This window comes from Pseudophryne corroboree, chromosome 2 (genome assembly GCF_028390025.1).
Source record: "Pseudophryne corroboree isolate aPseCor3 chromosome 2, aPseCor3.hap2, whole genome shotgun sequence".
In the NCBI taxonomy this organism is placed as follows: Eukaryota; Metazoa; Chordata; class Amphibia; order Anura; family Myobatrachidae; genus Pseudophryne; species Pseudophryne corroboree.
Genome location: NC_086445.1, coordinates 631,025,652 through 631,043,755, shown reverse-complemented (window position 1 = coordinate 631,043,755; position 18,104 = coordinate 631,025,652). Strand labels below are relative to the sequence as shown.

The following is an 18,104-nucleotide window of genomic DNA, read 5'->3' as shown; positions in this document are numbered from 1 at the left end:
ACTTTTGGAATCTTCACCTCCATACTATCCTCAGCTGGGAGGCATTTAAAAAAAAAAAACACAAACATGCAGTATACATAACACGAAAACCACACGTAAAGCTATAACTGTAAAAATAAACACAAACATCCGCAGCAGCAGGCATTGCTAGGGACGCCTCATCTGGGGTCCTGAGAGCGTAGGGAAGTACGCCAGCTCTGCGCATGCTCCTTCCTTTCCTGCTCAGGCCGCCGAGAGAGCCGCGAAGGTGAGCTACAGCTACCGCTGCACAATCCGCCCTGTATCCCGGCCATCCGCCCGGCCCCGGCTCCCAGTGCCCGGGATACTGTTATACTAGTACAGGAGGGAGAGCAGGCATGGGATATAACGTGATCCTGAGTGGCGCTGACACGGTGCTATCCGCGGCCTGCCTGCTGCCCGGTGTAGCCATGGCGGCGGTGCCTGTGGGCTGGTAAGAGCTTCCGGTGCAGCACCCGGCCCGCCAGCATGTAGGCGACTGCTGTGAGTGTCTCTGAGCAGCTATTGTCTGGACCTTGGTGGTCTTTGTTCTGGTTTATGTGATGTAGGTGTGATCTCTCCGCTGTGCCCCGGGACCGGCTTCCTTCCTGTACTGGCGTCATGTGTGTATGTATGTAGTGGGTGGCACAGGAGTCGGCACGGCTACTGCTCAGCGTTGGGTCCTAGGCAACGTCTGTGTGTCACTGGCAGCTTGCAGTAGGGATGCTGTTGTGCAGTTCTGTGTAGTTTGTTGGTGACTGTGGTGCTATGTATACATCAGTAATGACACTGGGTAACTTCATCAAAGTTTAATTATATGTGCCATCAGGGCTGTAGCTTCTGGTAGGCATTTAATCAATTTAAACCATACTCGACGCTGCATGTAATGAAACTGTGTCAAGACAGTGTCAGTGACAGTGTAATACATTTCATATTCTGTGGGAATCATTTACAGAGAGCACAAAGGCTGGGCGGTAGCAGAAGGGTAAATCTGGTTGGGCAGAAGTGAGGCATGAGGCACCGATGGCCGTCCTTGTGAGAGCTTTACTTCATTTACAGATTCTTGCAGTGACATGACAAATAGGTTCCTTGGGTTATTGTGGCTGCACTGTGACCTAGAATGTATGTTTATCTTGAATGTGATAATATGTTAAGATCTCTTTATAAGTGAGTGATAAAGTAGGGTGACCATATGATTTCGGATTAATTCTTATGATCCTCACTGTCAGTGTGTGTATTTTATATTTTACACAGGGCTGGCCAAAGCCCAGGTAGCCAATATGTCTAAAAGTTATTGCTTTCAATAGTCTGGGAGATCTGTGTGTTGAGCTCAATGGCCCTTTATTGAGCCTTTTGTATATTTAGATTGACCGTCCAGTTTGGTAACTCTTATTGTGATCTGGTTTGTTTTCCTTAGATGTTGATGCCCAAGAAAGATCGCATTGCTATCTACGAGCTCCTTTTTAAGGAGGGAGTTATGGTGGCCAAGAAAGACGTGCACATGCCAAAGCATCCAGAGCTGGCTGACAAGAACGTGCCCAACCTTCATGTCATGAAGGCAATGCAGGTATATAAGCCAAATCCCATGTAATAAAATGAGAAGGAGTTTAAAAGTATATCCTTCACATTGTGGGGAAACTAGTAGCTGTCTAAATAGGAGTGTGGCTGCATTACCATGTAATTACTCTCTGTAAGGAAGGGTTACTAATCTTATATAAAAGTGATGAGAAATAGCAAGATGTATATTGTTTGGGACAGAGGTTCTCAAATGTGGTCCTCATGGCGCCCCAATGGTCTAGGGCACAGGTTCTCAAACTCTGTCCTCGGGACCCCACACAGTGCATATTTTGCAGGTCTCCTCACAGAATCACAAGTGAAATAATTAGCTCGCCTGTGAACCTTTTAAAATGTGTCTGAGTAATTAATACACCTGCGCACCTGCTGGGTGACCTGCAAAACATGCACTGTGTGGGGTCCTGAGGACTGAGTTTGAGAACCTATGGTCTAGGGTTTAGGTAGATCCACAGATGGTTAAATCAAATTGACTGAGGTGTTAATTAAGTCACCTGTGGCCAAGCATGAATATACTTAAAACCTGGACCATAGGGTGCCCTGAGGACCTTGTTTGAGACGCTCTGGTTTTGGGATGTAAGTAATGTCCCATTTAACATTTGCTAGACACTTGTTTCAAAGCTACAATGGCAAATGTATATAGTTTTTGACACTTAAATCATAAATTTTTCCCGCAGTCTTTGAAGTCTCGTGGCTATGTGAAGGAGCAGTTTGCTTGGCGTCACTTTTACTGGTATCTGACAAATGAGGGCATCCAGTATTTGCGAGATTTCCTGCATCTGCCCCCAGAGATTGTTCCTGCAACTCTTCGAAGGAGTCGTCCTGAGACAGGCAGACCACGACCTAAAGGTAAGAGTTCTACGCTGTTCTGTGGAATTGTAAGGCTGGGTACACACCAGAGACAGATGCCGTGGACTTGTCATTGCGCTGACAGTGGTCGTTTCAGGTAAGCATACCCACCCATCAGCAACTTGATGTGTAGGTCAGAACCCCAGCTGGGTGGGCATTTGACATCAGCCCCTGCTGCAAGTGTAACCACCACCCATACATACAGTCTGATGCACTGATACGTCGGACATCTGCGGTGCTGCAAAGCCGATGCACTAGGTCTGTGAACAACGCCTTGCACAGACATCTGGTTTGCACACCCGTCGACAGGCTTGCAATATAGCTGCTGAAATGGCCGATACATATCGCCTAGTGTGTACCCAGCTGGTGGCTATAACAACTAAGAATGTCTTACAGGCTGCCTGATTTCTTCACCTTATGGTATATATTGGTGTTTCAGTGATTGCGTGGAGTCCAAAAAAAAAGTGGGTCCCAGGGACCCCTCACTTTGAAAATTGTGGTCCTACTTGTCCTTTTCTGAGTCCCATCGGAATGAAGGTTTTTATTAATCTTGTTAATTATTCGAATCTAAAAACACAGACTTGATTTGGACACTACAAAGTGTTTAAAGGGGGTGGGAGGGGGGTGACAATGCTGCTGGGCTGTGTAGCATACAGAACCCTCTGCACCAGAGCTGTAAGTAGACATTATATTGTCCTAAGATGGAAAGCGAATTGGTGCTCCCCTCTCTACATGCCAAAGAATGGACAGTGCGCGCCGCAAAAATTTAGGAGCGTGGCAATTCACATTACACCACACAGTAGTGCAGCTTATACACACTGCACCAGGTAAAACCTCCTATACACACTGCACCAGGTAAAACCTCCTATACACACTGCACCAGGTAAAACCTCCTATACACACTGCACCAGGTAAAACCTCCTATACACACTGCGCCAGGTAGGGCACGTTATACATACTGCGCCAGGCAGAGCACGTTATACATACTGCCCCAGGCAGAGCACGTTCTACACTTTGCCCCAGGCAGAGCACGTTCTACACTTTGCCCCAGGCAGAGCACGTTCTACACTTTGCCCCAGGCAGAGCACGTTCTACACTTTGCCCCAGGCAGAGCACGTTCTACACTTTGCCCCAGGCAGAGCACGTTCTACACTTTGCCCCAGGCAGAGCGCCGAGGCACATGCACACCCCATCTGCCCACCTTATACCCCGGACGCGCGCACACAGCATCTGCCCACCTCATACCCCGGGCACACTCAGCAGCTGCCCACCTCATACTACCTACACACACACACACACACACACACACACACACACACACACACACACACACACACACACACACACACACACACACACACCGCATCTGCCCACCTCATAATCTCCCCTCCCCCCCCTCTTATACCCCGTGCACACACCCAGTAATACCCCCTCCACCCCCATACAACCCAGACACACAAGCAGTAATTGACCATCTCCCCTTATACCCCAGGCACACACACATACACTAACTGGCCCCCTCCACTTACACACCGCAACAGTGCAAGCACCTACTCGCTGGCAGAGCTCATATGGCAGGAACGGCAAGAGCCGGCAGCCAGAAATCAGTTTACAGCAGCGTGGAGACCGGGATGGCGGGAGATGTACACCGCACACACGCTGGCCGGCTGACAGGAGCGGCGGGGAAACTGACCTCTGGAGAGGCGGTGCGCTCAGTCCATGAGCATGGGCGCTGGAGCGGAGGGTTCAGGCAACTGCAGCGCCAAGTATGTGATTAATCGGCGCCTCTGCGGTGCTCACCCTCTACCCCCCCCCCCCCCCCACAGTCACAGGCATCAACCACTCACTTCACAGGAAGTGATTGGCTGCTGCAGCAGAGCGCGTCCCCGGGGACTCGCCCATTTCAGTAAAGTGAGTCACCTTCCCTCAAAATCAGGTGAAATACGCAAAACGTTTTTGCAATCACTGGTGTTTGCTTACCTTAATGCAGAGAATTGTAGTGTTATAAATGGTCTGTTTTTTATTTGGTGTTCCTGGTTGATTTTCCAACCCCCAAATTGTCGTCTTACACGTAGGTGTGCGAGGGGCATACTTACTATCCTTTATGGGTGATATGTGCACCGTGGTGCTCGGCATCACTTCATCTTGACTTGAAAGTGCCCATTTGAGTTAGGGTTACAGTTGAGTTAGTTACAGAGCTACCATAGTTTCATTTACTTGGTGTATGTTATAGGCCCACTTTAACTAAAAAATGTAGTGTGAACTGGCTAGTAGAAAGCTATGGGTTGTTTTTCCCCACTTGCCTACCTCTTCCACTGATTCCAATAAGTTATATTTTTCTATTGTGTGCCTAAAATGGCTCTTGTTTTATGTTTTTTTAGGAAATAAGGTCCCAGAGTATATATTTTTCATGCTAGTTCAGAGACTCCGTAGTGCATTTACATCAAATAACTTGTATTAATCAGTGAAGCATGTGACAAATTAGTCAAGAGCTTTGTTCATTTTTGAAAAAAATAAAACAAAATTGCTGTTTGGCTATAATGTGCCTTTGTTAGTAGGTAGATAATTCCTGGCCTGGCAGATATTGGCATTGCTTCCTCCCTGAGATGTTGAAGAATAAGCATAGAAAAGCTGTCCCAATCAGTTACAGATATTGGAAGAACTCTAGATCCCAACTGTGTATCTTCAGTAATGTTTAACAAACTGAACTCGACCCAAAACAGAACTATTGCTTTACATTATGTTCTGGGTATATTTGCAGTCTGCACACACTACAAAAATTATCTATTTTCACAACCTCTTGAAGGGTTAATGGTCCTGTTCCCCGCTGACAGGACACTGTGCTCCTGAGGGAACTATTTGCAAGCCCCACCACACATTCCCGCAGCATGCCACCACCCCTAACAGAGCCAGAAGAGTGGGGAGTGCTGAGCCGGCGTCCTGGCTAGCGGGGCCCCGGCCATTATGGCGGCATGAGGGTATGGATATGCACGGCTTCTAAACGGGGTGGAATGCGTCTCCGGACACAATACACAACTGCGTCACAGTACCCATACTGGCACTAAGCCTTAAAACTGTTCTCTCCATTTTAAGCACCAGATTCCTCAGTCAGTGTAAAAAAAAGCGGGGTGGGGCTTCACTATGAGGGGATCCAGCAGCTCACCAGCGCCATTTTCCCTCTGCAGTGGATGCTGACAGGATAGGGATGCGCAGCTCCTCCAGTGTGACTTCAGATTACCTCAGTGGTACCAGGGGGTCATAGCAGGAGGGGGAGCGACTGTTAGTTTACCAAGTCCCCTGTCGGGGTACTTAGTCTGTGACCTGGCTAAGCTTGGCATTAGCAATAAGGGCGCGGTGGGGGCTGGCTCCAAGCAAGTGTCCCTGAAGGGCTCTTTGTGGGTTAATTGTGCTTAACCTTTCGTGTGTGTGTGTGCTGTCACATTTACATTGTCAGGCAAAGAGTGTGTTTCTTGTACCGCAGAGTGTTCCTCTTCACCAGGGGGCTCACTACTGGGTATTCTGGGTTCACAGGCTAGCGGGGCTGAACTGGAATGGATTAATTCTCTTTAGGGAGTGATCTCAACTCTTTATACAAAATTGTCCCGCAATATGAGAGAGCCGCAATACTTAAAACAGACTGTGGAGGAGTTTATGAACAGAGACTCGGTCCCCAAAACAGCGTCTCAATCTCCTCCCATTTGTACGCAAAAGCGATCTCTGGCCCATACCCTGCAGTCTGACTGATAGGTCAGACATGGAGGGGGATGATGCAGCTCTGTCACAGGGAATAGAGGCCATCAGATGTTCTGCATATTCCTGATAAGGTGTCGGGAGTGTGAGGAATCTTACTTTAATGTAAAAAAAGAAGTCCTCAGTCAGTTTTCCTGCGTCAAAGGAATTGAATACCCTGTTTGAAGAACCGTGGGTTAATTCTGATAAGTTTCAGATCCCTAAAAGGTTGCTCACATCTTTTCCTTTTCCTCTGGAGGATAGGAAAAAATGGGAAAATTCACCAATAGTGGACGCATCTGTCTCTAGGCTGTCATGTAAAATTGTTTTGCCTGTTCCTGGTGCAGCCTCCCTGAAAGACATTGCTGATCGTAAAATTGTGACTTCACTCAAGTCATTGTACACAGCTGCTGGGCTGGCCCAAAGACCCACTATTGCATGTGTGTGGATCACTAAAGCCATTGCTAAATGTTCAGGTAACCTAATTGAGGCGTTGGATTCCTTATCTGGGGGGGATGTTGTCTTACTCCTGCAGCATATACAGGACTCTGCAAACTTTATGGCGGAAGCCATGAAGGAAATAGGTGTGTTTAACGCACACACCACCGCTATGGCAGTGTCAGCATGCAGGGGCTTGTGGCTACGCCAGTGGATTGCTGATGCGGATTCTAGGAAAGGCATGGAAGGCCTACCATTCACAAGAGAGACCTTGTTCAGAGATGAATTAGACAAATGGATCTCCACAGCTACTGTGGATAAGTCTACGTATCTTCCTTCCGCAGCCCCCCTCAAACCAAGAAGACTTATTCAGCTTCTAAGTTACAGTCCTTTCGGACGGCCAAGTTCAAGGGCAAATCCAGAGGTGCTTCTACATCCTCCAGTGGCGCAAGAGGTAAACCAGCAACAGCAGGTGCTTGGGAACAGAGCTCAGGCTCTGCTTCCTCAAAGTCTTCAGCATGACGGTGGACCGCAATGCCTGGAAGACTGTCGGGTGGGAGCACGCCTACAATTGTTACTACAGACTGGAGTTCCAAGAGCTCCCACCTCACAGATTCTCCAAATCAGGCTTGCCAGTTTCACAAGAGTTAAGTGTAACTTTACGACATGCCATCCAAAAACTGGTATAGACTTTGTTCCAGTTCCACCTCATCAGCTAAACAAGGGGTACTATTCCAACCTGTTTGTAGTACCGAAACCAGATGGTTGGGTAAGACCAAATTTGAACCTTGAGTTGTTCAGCCCGTACTTATGGGTGTTCAAATTCAAGATGCAGTCTCTGAGAGCGGTGATCTCTGGTCTGGAGGAAGGTGAATTCCTAGTGTCTCTGGATATCAAGGATGCGTACCTTCACATTCCGATCTGGCCCCTTCATCAGGCTTATCTACAGTTTGCACTGCAGGACTGTCACTACCAGTTCCAGGCCCTGCCATTTGGTCTCTCCACGGCACCGAGGGTGTTCACCAAGGTGATGGCAGAGATGACGTTTCTACTTCGCAAACATGGAGTAAATAGAACTCCGTACCTGGACGATCTCCTGATAAAAGCACTGTCCAGGGAAAAGTTGCTGGACAGTATTGCTCTCTCAACAAAACTTCTCCAGGATCATGTGTGGATTCTGAACCTACTGAAATCTCCTCACCTAGAACCAACATGGAGGCTTACATTCCTGGGAATGATAGTGGGTACGGAGTCGCAGAAGGTGTTTCTTCCGTTGGAAAAGGCATTAGTGATCCAGTCGATGGTTTGATATATGTCCTAAAGCCAACCTGGATATCAGTGCATCTATGCATTCGCCTTCTGGGGAAAATGGTGGCCTCTTACGAGGCACTTCAATACGGAAGGTTTCACGCAAGACCCTTCCAGCTCGATCTGTTGGACAAATTGTCCGGATCGCATCTTCACATGCACCAGTGGATCTGTCTGTCGCCAAAAGCCAGGATCTCCCTTTTGTGGTGGCTACAGACTTCTCACCACGTCGTGGTTCGGAATTCAGAATTTGGATTCTGTTAACAGATGCAAGCCTCAGGTTGGGGAGCAGTCACTCAGGGGGTGCAGTTTCAAGGAAGATGGTCCAGTCAGGAAGTCGTCCTTCCAATCAACATTCTGGATATACAATGCCCTTCTGCATGTGACACATCTTCAAGATCAGGCCATTCAGGTCCAGTCGGACAATGTGACGGCAGTAACGTACATAAACCGACAGGGCGGAACGAAAAGCAGAGCAGCAATGTCGGGTGTCAAGAATTCTCCTCTGGGCAGAGATAAACACTGTGGTGTTGTCGGCGTTCTTCATTCCGTGAGTAGACAACTGGGAAGCAGACTTCCTCAGCAGACACGATCTGCACCCAGGGGAGTGGGGTCTTCACCCGGAGGTGTTAAGGTGCTTGACACGTCGATGGGAATATCCACAGATCGACATGATGGCCTCTCGTCTTAACAAGAAACTCAAGCGGTTTTGTTCCAGGTCGAGAGACCCACAGATGGTGGCTGTAGACGCCCTGACTACTCCATGGGTCTATCAGAGGTCTATTCCTCCACTTCCTCTGATCCCAAGAATTCTAAAGAGACTAAAAAGGGAAAAGGTCCAAGTAATTCTAATTGCTCTGGACTGGCCAAGAAGGGCCTGGTATGTGGACCTTCTGGAGATGCGCCTTGAAGATCTATGGCCTCTTCCTCTTCGAGAGGATCTTCTGTAACAGGGCCCGTTCGTCTATCAGGACTTACCGCAGCTACGTTTGACTGTATGGAAGCTGAACGGCTGATTCTAGCCAGGAGAGGGATCCCTAACAAGGTTATCCCGACTATGATCCAAACCAGGAAGGAGGTAACATCGAAGCATTACCATCGTATTTAGAAGAAATACGTCTCTTGGTGTGAGAGCAGAAAAATTTCTGCGGTGGAATTCCATCTAGGACGTTTCCTGCTTTTTCTGCAGGCATGAGTGGATGTGGGTCTACGTCTGGGCTCCATGAAACTACAGCTTTCGGCCTTGTCCATTTTCTTTCAGAAACAATTGGCTACTCTCCCTGAGGTCCAGACGTTCTTGAAACGTGTTCTGCACATCCATCCTCCCTTTGTGCCTCCCACAGCACTTTGGGATCTCGATGTGGTGCTGCATTTCTTCCAATCGGACTGGTTTGAGCCGTTACAGGAGGTGGACATAAAATATCTTACGTAGAAGTCAGTCACACTGTTGGCTTTGGCTTCAGCAAGATGTGTGTTGGAGCTGGGGGCTTTGAAAAGTCCCTATTTAATTTTCCATGAGGACAGAGCTGAACTCGTCAGCAATTTCTTCCTAAGGTGGTGTCTGCATTTCACATCAACCAACCTATTGTGGTTCCGGTTGTCATTGACAGCTCTGCTACTTCAAGGTCTTTGGATGTCGTGAGGGCTTTGAAGGTGATGGTTTGGTATCTCATCACTATCCTTCTCTCGAAGTATGTCGCGTCTCCTAAGGCACAGTTTCTAGTCTGTCTGGTAGGAGGGGCATAGAGGGAGGGGCAAGCCCACACTATTAAAGTGACAGTGCCTCCTAGTGGACCCGTCTATACCCCATGGTACTAAACTGGACCCCAGCAAGCTCTACGGACTACAAGAAAAGGATTTACCATTATATTATATTATATTTTATTTTGTTCAGGGAATATATCTATAATGTAACTTTTTGCTGTAATCCATGGCCATTTTAAGACTGCTACTTTTATTTGAAATGGAAACTGGCCCAAATCTAATAGCATCGTTTGCTAATCCTATAGCTTGTTACTATATTTTTATCTTAACTTTTTTGAGTATACTTTTAAGTTAGTTCAGGCTAGCAAGCTGTGAAACGTGGCTCTCTATGTATATTCTGAATTACATTTAAATGTGTAATAACTCCAAAGGCATCTTTATACCATATACCAAGTGGCTCACAAAGGCAGTACTCGATGCACAGTCCAAGTTTTAAGGCTATCCATTCTTGGACAAAGGTGACTTAATAAGCACCTCAGTCAGTTTGATTATACCATCTGCGCACAAGCAGGGATATACATAAAACCTGGACTGTTGGGGTGCTTTGAGGACTGCGTTTGGGAACCACTGCCATGTACTACTGATTTCTGTAGCACCCCTCAATGACGTTACCCGCTGAGTGGAGTGACCAACTACTCTAGGTAGAGAGATGGATAATATAGTTAGGCCGTAACCTTTTTAGAGTTATCTTAGTCAGTTACTACTAAAACTGCTATTGCTGTCTGTCAGTGAGCCGTTGTGTTGGAACCATTGTAGTTGTATTATCACACGGATACATAAATTTGAGCCATTTAAATATCCTCTTTTATGGTTTCCTTCGTAGGTTTGGAGGGTGAGCGTCCTGCCCGCTTATCCCGTGGAGAGACAGACAGAGATACCTACAGACGCAGTGCTGCTCCACGTAAGTGCCTTCTGGGTGCAGGGCAGTTAACAATGGATGAAAGGCACTATAAGGTCTTCTGAATTCACTTTTTTTTTTTTTCTTGTGTCCTCTACAGCTGGTGCAGACAAGAAAGCAGAGGCTGGTGCTGGAGCAGCAACAGAATTTCAATTCGTAAGTGAAATGTATAACCTCAAAGTTAGATGAGGCTTAATCAGATGCTACACGGAAGTTACAGGCCAAGATTGTAGCTAGCTACACACTCCAACATATTGTATAATACCCTTTTGTTTTACAAATTATGTATGTGGATCAGATTATCTAAATTCATCAGTTATTAAATTGTGAGTTCATTTTGAATCGCAACACAAATACATAAGTTTGAGTTCTGCTTACTGCGGCTACCAGCTTTGTGGTTATATTTTGAGATGCATTGGAAGCACTATATTATCTTTTAAACACTTAACGGACCCCACCCTCCCCCCATCAAAACTTTTTTATTTATTTAATAAAGTTCCAAATGTATATGATGCAAGGGCAGCCAGGGGTACATTACCTGGTTGCATTGCATATGTTGGTGCCAGGCAGCTGGTTAAGGGACACTGACTATTGTTACTTATTATTTGAAACACATATTTTGGAGTGGGTTGGTGTGTGGGTTATTTTTTATTTTTATTTTTATTTTTTTTAATACATCCCCTTCCCTATCCCCAGAAGTTTATCAGATGAGGGTAGCGCTCTATGCAGTTAGTTTCAAGTATTCTAGTTTCTATCTTCGGATGAGATACTCAATGGTAGATACAGTTACACCACTGACATATTCCGCTAACTGCATCAGACTTTGGACTTTAGGAGTGTAATCTGTTACTTTGGATTTCTTTTCTGCAAAACACTTTCTTTATATTGTAGTTTTGTCAGCTGTGCTTGGTTCTGGCACTCAAATACTCTTAATCACATATGCTTGCCTGGTGCCTTTTGCACATACCAGTGCATATGCTCTTATTCCTAGATTTAAGTGTATGTATTTATTTATTTAGTTATTTTACTTTAATTATTTTAAATTACTAATTGATCTGCGCTCCACCTCCCCACAAACTTTTATTTACAAATTCCCAAGCTAAGAAACCTGAACTACATGTGATTGTACACTGTCCATCCTATAACCTTCTTTTTCTCCTGTTTTCAGAGAGGAGGCTTTGGACGCGGTCGTGGACAGCAACCTCCCCAGTGATGTGGGGTACCTTCCCTTTGTGAATAAAACTTTTTGTTGCACCATGGTATCTTTTGGTCTTTTTTTTTTTTTTTTTTTTTGTCACAACAGCAGAAGGCAATGAAATGCACACATTCATCAGTGAAATTAAATATAATATGGAAACAGCGCCTATCAAAATGACATCATACATAGTGACTGGTATTTTCGTAAAAGGTGAGGATAAGGAATAAGAAAAGAGATGGTGTGGCATCTATGGTGAGGAAGGAGGAGTAAAACCTAGGACCAAATGTATTAACCTTTAACGTGGAGACTGATAGGAGCTAGTTGGCTGGTACTTTATCACTAACTGCCATGTTGACAGGCTGTTTTTGAAAAATTACCAGATCTGGTTAGCTGTTACTTTATTTCTTTGTCTGTATCCACTTTATCTCTTGTTAAAGCTTAATACCTTTGGGCAATTTAAAAACCAATAGAAGCAGAACATGGAATTATGGGTGGATGGGCACCAAACTAGAAGAAAATAAAAAAGGAGTCGTGAAAATAGATTAATCTATTTTGAAGGGAGAAGGGGCGTTGTGTAGCGAGCCAGGGGACCCAGACTTCTTTAAATGGTTTAGAAGAGTTATGAAGGATATTAGTCATGTATTCCAAATGGTATGTATACCAGATATGGTTGAGTCTGAAGAAGGGGGAAAGCAGACTTCTTCCAGGCGGCGGCAATCTGACGAGTAGGCGAAGAAGCAAATTTTCTCTAACGTCCTTGAGGGTGCTGGGACTCCGTAAGGACCATGGGGATTATACCAAAGCTCCCAAATGGGCGGTAGAGTGCGGATGACTCTGCAGCACCGATTGAGCAAACAGAATAGACGGGCTCCGCAGGAGATGGGGCACTTTAAGAAAGCTTTGGACTCTGGGTGTGCACTGGCTCCTCCCTCTATGCCCCTCCTCCAGACCTCAGTTTTACACTGTGCCCAGAGCAAGATGGGTGCACTGCAGAGAGCTCTCCAGAGTTCTCTGCCTAGAAGCATTTTTGTTTGGATTTTTTCTCTAACGTCCTAGTGGATGCTGGGAACTCCGTAAGGACCATGGGGAATAGCGGGCTCCGAAGGAGGCTGGGCACTCTAGAAAGATCTTAGACCACCTGGTGTGCACTGGCTCCTACCACTATGACCCTCCTCCAAGCCTCAGTTAGATTTCGTGCCCGGCCGAGGTTGGATGCACACTAGGGGCTCTCCTGAGCTCTTAGAAAGTTATAGTCTTAGAATTTGTTATTTTCAGTGAGACCTGCTGGCAACAGGCTCACTGCAGCGAGGGACTAAGGGGAGAAGAAGCGAACTCGCCTGCTTGCAGCAGGATTGGGCTTCTTAGGCTACTGGACACCATTAGCTCCAGAGGGATCGACCGCAGGCCCAGCCTTGATGTTCGGTCCCGGAGCCGCGCCGCCGTCCCCCTTACAGAGCCTGAAGCAAGAAGATGGTCCGGAAAATCGGCGGCATGAAGACTGTCTTCACCAAGGTAGCGCACAGCACTGCAGCTGTGCGCCATTGCTCCTCTCACACACTTCACACTCCGGTCACTGAGGGTGCAGGGCGCTGGGGGGGGGCGCCCTGAGGCAGCAATAAAAACACCATGGCTGGCTAAAATACCTCAATATATGGCCCCAGGGGCTATATATGAGGTAAATACCCCTGCCAGAATTCCATAAAAAACGGGAGAATAGGCCGCGAAAAAGGGGCGGAGCCTATCTCCTCAGCACACTGGCGCCATTTTTCCCTCAGCTCGGCTGGAGGGAAGCTCCCTGGCTCTTCCCTGCATTTCTACAGTACAGTAAGAGGGAAAAGAGAGGGGGGGGCATTAAAATTGGCACTGTATACAGTATATTATATAAAAGCTATTAGGGACATAACTCAGTTAGTCCCTGTATATATATAGCGCTCTGGTGTGTGCTGGCATACTCTTACTCTGTCCCCCCAAAGGGCTTTTGTGGGTCCTGTCCTCGTTTAGAGCATTCCCGGTGTGTCGGTACGGCTGTGTCGACATGTTGAATGAGGAGGCTTATATGGTGACAGAACAGAGGCCGATATATGTGATGTCGCCCCCTGTGGGGCCGACACCAGAGTGGATGGATAGGTGAAAGGTATTAACCGACAGTGTCAACTCCTTACATAAAAGGGTGGATGACGTAACAGCTGTGGGACAGCCGGCTTCGCAGCCCGCGCCTGCCCAGGCGTCTCAAAGGCCATCAGGGGCTCAAAAACGCCCGCTCTCTCAGATGGCAGACACAGATGTCGACACGGAGTCTGACTCCAGTGTCGACAAGGTGGAGACATATACACAATCCACTAGGAACATCCGTGACGTGATCCCGGCAATAAAAAAATGTGTTATACATTTCTGACTTTAACCCAAGCACCTCTAAAAATGGGTTTTAGGTTTGGGGAGAAAAAACAGGCAGTGTTTTGTTCCCCCATCAGATGAATAAATGAAGTGTGTGAAAGCGTGGGTTCCCCCGTTAAGAAACTGGTAATTTATAAAAAGTTACTGATGGCGTACCCTTTCCCGCCAGGTGGATAAGTTACGCTGGGAGATATCCCCTAGGGTGGATAAGGCGCTCACACGTTTGTCAAAAAAGGTGGCACTGCCGTCTTAGGATACGGCCACTTTAATAGGTACCTGTTGATAAAAAACAGGAGGCTATCCTGAAGTCTGTATTTACACACTCAGGTACTAGACTGAGACCTGCAGATAGTGCTGCTGCAGCGTGGTCGGTGACCCTGTCAAACAGGGATACTAGTTGGCAAACATAAAAACATATTAAAGACGTCGTCTTATATATGGGGGATGCACAGAGGGATATTTTGCCGGCTGGCATCCAAAATAAATGTAATGTCCATTCTGTCAGGAGGGTATTAGAGACCTGTCACTGGACAGGTGATGCTGACTTAAAAAGCGCATAGAGAGCCTTATAAGGGTGAGGAATTATTTGGGGATGGTCTCTGGGACCTCGTATCCACAGCAACTGCTGGGAAGAAATAATTTTACCTCAGGTTTCCTCACAGAAAAAGGTACAGTCCTTTCGGCTTCAGAAAAGCAAGCGGGTCAAATGGCGCTTCCTTTCTGTACAGAGACAAGGGTAGAGGGAAAAAAGCTGCACCAGTCAGCCTGTTCCCAGAATCAAGATTCTTCCCCCGCCTCCTGTGAGGCCACACCATGACGCGGGTGCTCCACAGGTGTAGCCAGGTACGGTGGGGGGCCGTCTCAAAAATTTCAGCAATTAGTGGGCTCGCTCACAGGTGGATCCCTGTTTCTTTCAAGTAGTATTTCAGGGGTACAAGCTGGAATTCGAGATGTCTCCCCCCAGCCGTTTCCTAAAATATGCCTTGCTGACAACTCCCTCAGGCAGGGAGGCTGTGCTAGAGGCAATTAATAAGCGGTATTTCCAGCAGGTAATACTCAAGGTGCCCCTACTTCAACAAGGACGGGGTTACTATTCCACACGGGTTGGGGTACCGAAACCGCATGGTTCGGTGTGACCCATTTTATATTTAAAATCCTTGAACACAAAAATTCAAGTTCAAGATGGAATCGCTCAGGGCGGTTATTCCAAGCCTGGACGAGGGGGATTACATGGTATCCTGGGACATCAAGGATGCTTACCTGCATGTCCCCATTTACCATCCTCGCCAGGAGTACCTCAGATTTGTGGTACAGGATTACCATTACCAAGTCCAGACACTGCCGTTTGGACTGTTCATGGCACCGAGGGTGTTTTATCAAGGTAATGGCCGAAATGTTGATACTCCTTCAAAAAAAGGGAGTTGTAATTATCCCGTACTTGGACAATCTCGTTATAAGGGCGAAGTCCAAGGAGCAGTTGGTAGTCGGGGTAGCACTATTTTGGAAAGTGCTACAACAGCATGGTTGGATTCTAAACAGTCCAAAGTCACAGCTGGTTCCTATGACACGTCTACTGTTCCTGGGGATGGTTCTGGACATAAACCAGAAATAGTGTTTCTCCCGGAGGAGAAAGCCAAGGAGTTGTCATCTCTAGTCAGAGACCTCCTGAAGCCAAAATAGGTAGCGGTGCATCATTGCACGCGAGTCCTGGGAAAAATGGTAGCTTCCTACGAAGCAATCCCATTAGGCAGGTTCCATACAAGAACTTTTCAGAGGGACCTGTTGGACAAGTGGTCCGGATCGCATCTTCCGATGCATAGGCTGATAACCCTGTCTCCAAGGACCAGGGTATCTCTACTGTGGTGGCTGCAGAGTGCCCATCTTCAAGAGGGCCGCAGGTTCGGCATACAGGACTAGGTCCTAGTGACCATGGATTCCAGCCTTTGAGGCTGGGAGGCAGTCACACAGGGAAGAAATTTCCAGGGACTTTGGTCAAGTCAGGTTATTTCCCTACACATAAATATTCTGGACCTGAGGGCCATTTACAATGCCCTGAGGCCGGCAAGGCCTCTGCTTCAAAACCAGCCGGTACTGATCCAATCAGACAACATCACGGCAGTCGCCCATGTAAACCAACAGGGCGGCACAAGAAGCAGGATGGCGATGGCAGAAGCCACAAGGATTCTCCGATAGGCGGAAAATCATGTGTTAGCACTGTCAGCAGTGTTCATTCCCGGAGTGGACAACTGGGAAGCAGATCTTCTCAACAGACACGACCTCCACCCGGGAGAATGGGGACTTCCTCCAGAAGTCTTCCAATAGGATTGTACACCATTGGGAAAGGCCACAGGTGGACATGATGGCGTCCCGCCTCAACAAAAAGCTATAAAAGATATTGCACCGGGTCAAGGGACCCTCAGGCGATAGCTATGGACGCTCTGGTAACACCGTGGGTGTACCAGTCGGTTTATGTGTTCTCCCCTCTGCCTCTCATACCAAAGGTACTGAGAATAATAAGAAGGCGAGGAGTAAGAACGATACTCGTGGATGGCCAAGAAGAGCTTGGTACCCCGAACTTCAAGAATTTATATCGGAGGACCCATGGCCTCTGCCACTCAGACAGGACCTGCGGCAGCAGGGGCCCTGTCTGTTCCAAGACTTACCGCAGCTGCGTTTGTCGGCATGGCGGTTGAACGCCGGATCCTGAAGGAAAAGGGCATTCCGGAGGAAGTCATTCCTACGCTTACTAAAGCCAGGAAAGAGGTTACAGCAACTCATTATCACCGCATATGGCGAAAAAATATGTTGCATGGTGTGAGGCCGAAAGGGCCCCAACAGAGGAATTTCAACTAGGTCGATTTCTGCATTTCCTGCAAGCAGGAGTGACTATGGGCCTTAAATTGGGTTCCATTAAGGTACAGATCTCGGCTCTGTCGATTTTCTTTCAAAAAGAACTAGCTTCAGTACCTGAAGTTCAGACATTTATAAAAGGAGTGCTGCAGAGTCAGCCCCCGTTTGTGCCTCCTGTGGCACCTTGGGATCTCAACGTGGTGTTGAGTTTCTTAAAATCACATTGGTTTGAACCACTAAAAACCGTGGATCTGAAATATCTCACGTGGAAGGTGGTTATGTTATTGGCCTTGGCTTCTGCCAGGCGAGTATCAAAGTTGGCGGCTTTGTCTTGTAAAAGCCCTTATTTGATTTTCCATATGGATAGGGCAGAATTGAGGACTCGTCCCCAGTTTCTCCCAAAGGTGGTGTCAGCGTTTCACCTGAACCAGCCTATTGTGGTGCCTAGGCTACTAGGGACTTGGAGGACTCCAAGTTGCTAGACGTTGTCAGGGCACTGAAAATATATGTTTCCAGAACGGCTAGAGTCAGAAAATCTGACTCGCTGTTTATCCTATATGCACCTAACAAGCTGGGTGCTCCTGCTTCTAAGCAGACTATTGCTCGTTGGATTTGTAGTACAATTCAGCTTGCACATACTGTGGCAGGCCTGCCACAGCCAAAATCTGTCAATGCCCATTCCACAAGGAAGTTGGGCTCATCTTGGGCGGCTGCCCGAGAGGTCTCGGCTTTACAACTTTGCCGAGTAGCTACTTGGTCAGGGGCAAACACGTTTGCAAAAATTCTACAAATTTGATACCCTGGCTGAGGAGGACCTGGAGTTCTCTCATTCAGTGCTGCAGAGTCATCCGCACTCTCCCGCCCGTTTGGGAGCTTTGGTATAATCCCCATGGTCCTTACGGAGTTCCCAGCATCCACTAGGACGTTAGAGAAAATAAGAATTTACTCACCGGTAATTCTATTTCTCGTAGTCCGTAGTGGATGCTGGGCGCCCATCCCAAGTGCGGTTTATCTGCAATACTTGTACATAGTTATGGTTAACTAAATCGGGTTATTGTTGAGCCATCTGTTGAGAGGCTCTATTGTTTCATACTGTTAACTGTGTTT

At 47.2% G+C, this 18,104-nt stretch overlaps 1 protein-coding gene across 1 annotated transcript; it reads left to right on the top strand.

The window, feature by feature from the left end:
- The first annotated feature begins 141 nt into the window (after positions 1–141).
- On the top strand, positions 142–11,817 carry RPS10 (ribosomal protein S10). Its single transcript, XM_063954886.1, has 6 exons — positions 142–247; positions 1,415–1,564; positions 2,247–2,418; positions 10,481–10,558; positions 10,656–10,711; positions 11,724–11,817. The coding sequence occupies exons 2-6, from the start codon at positions 1,415–1,417 to the stop codon at positions 11,766–11,768; spliced, it is 501 nt and encodes a 166-aa protein (XP_063810956.1). The 5' UTR covers positions 142–247; the 3' UTR covers positions 11,769–11,817.
- Positions 11,818–18,104: the final 6,287 nt, after the last annotated feature.

Coding starts and splice junctions, on each gene's coding strand:
- RPS10 (XM_063954886.1), top strand. CDS start 1,415: ATGTTGATGCCCAAGAAAGATCGCATTGCTATCTACGAGCTCCTTTTT. Junction 2,419..10,480: donor AGGCAGACCACGACCTAAAG/GTAAGAGTTCTA, acceptor TTTCCTTCGTAG/GTTTGGAGGGTGAGCGTCCT. Junction 10,559..10,655: donor CAGACGCAGTGCTGCTCCAC/GTAAGTGCCTTC, acceptor TGTCCTCTACAG/CTGGTGCAGACAAGAAAGCA.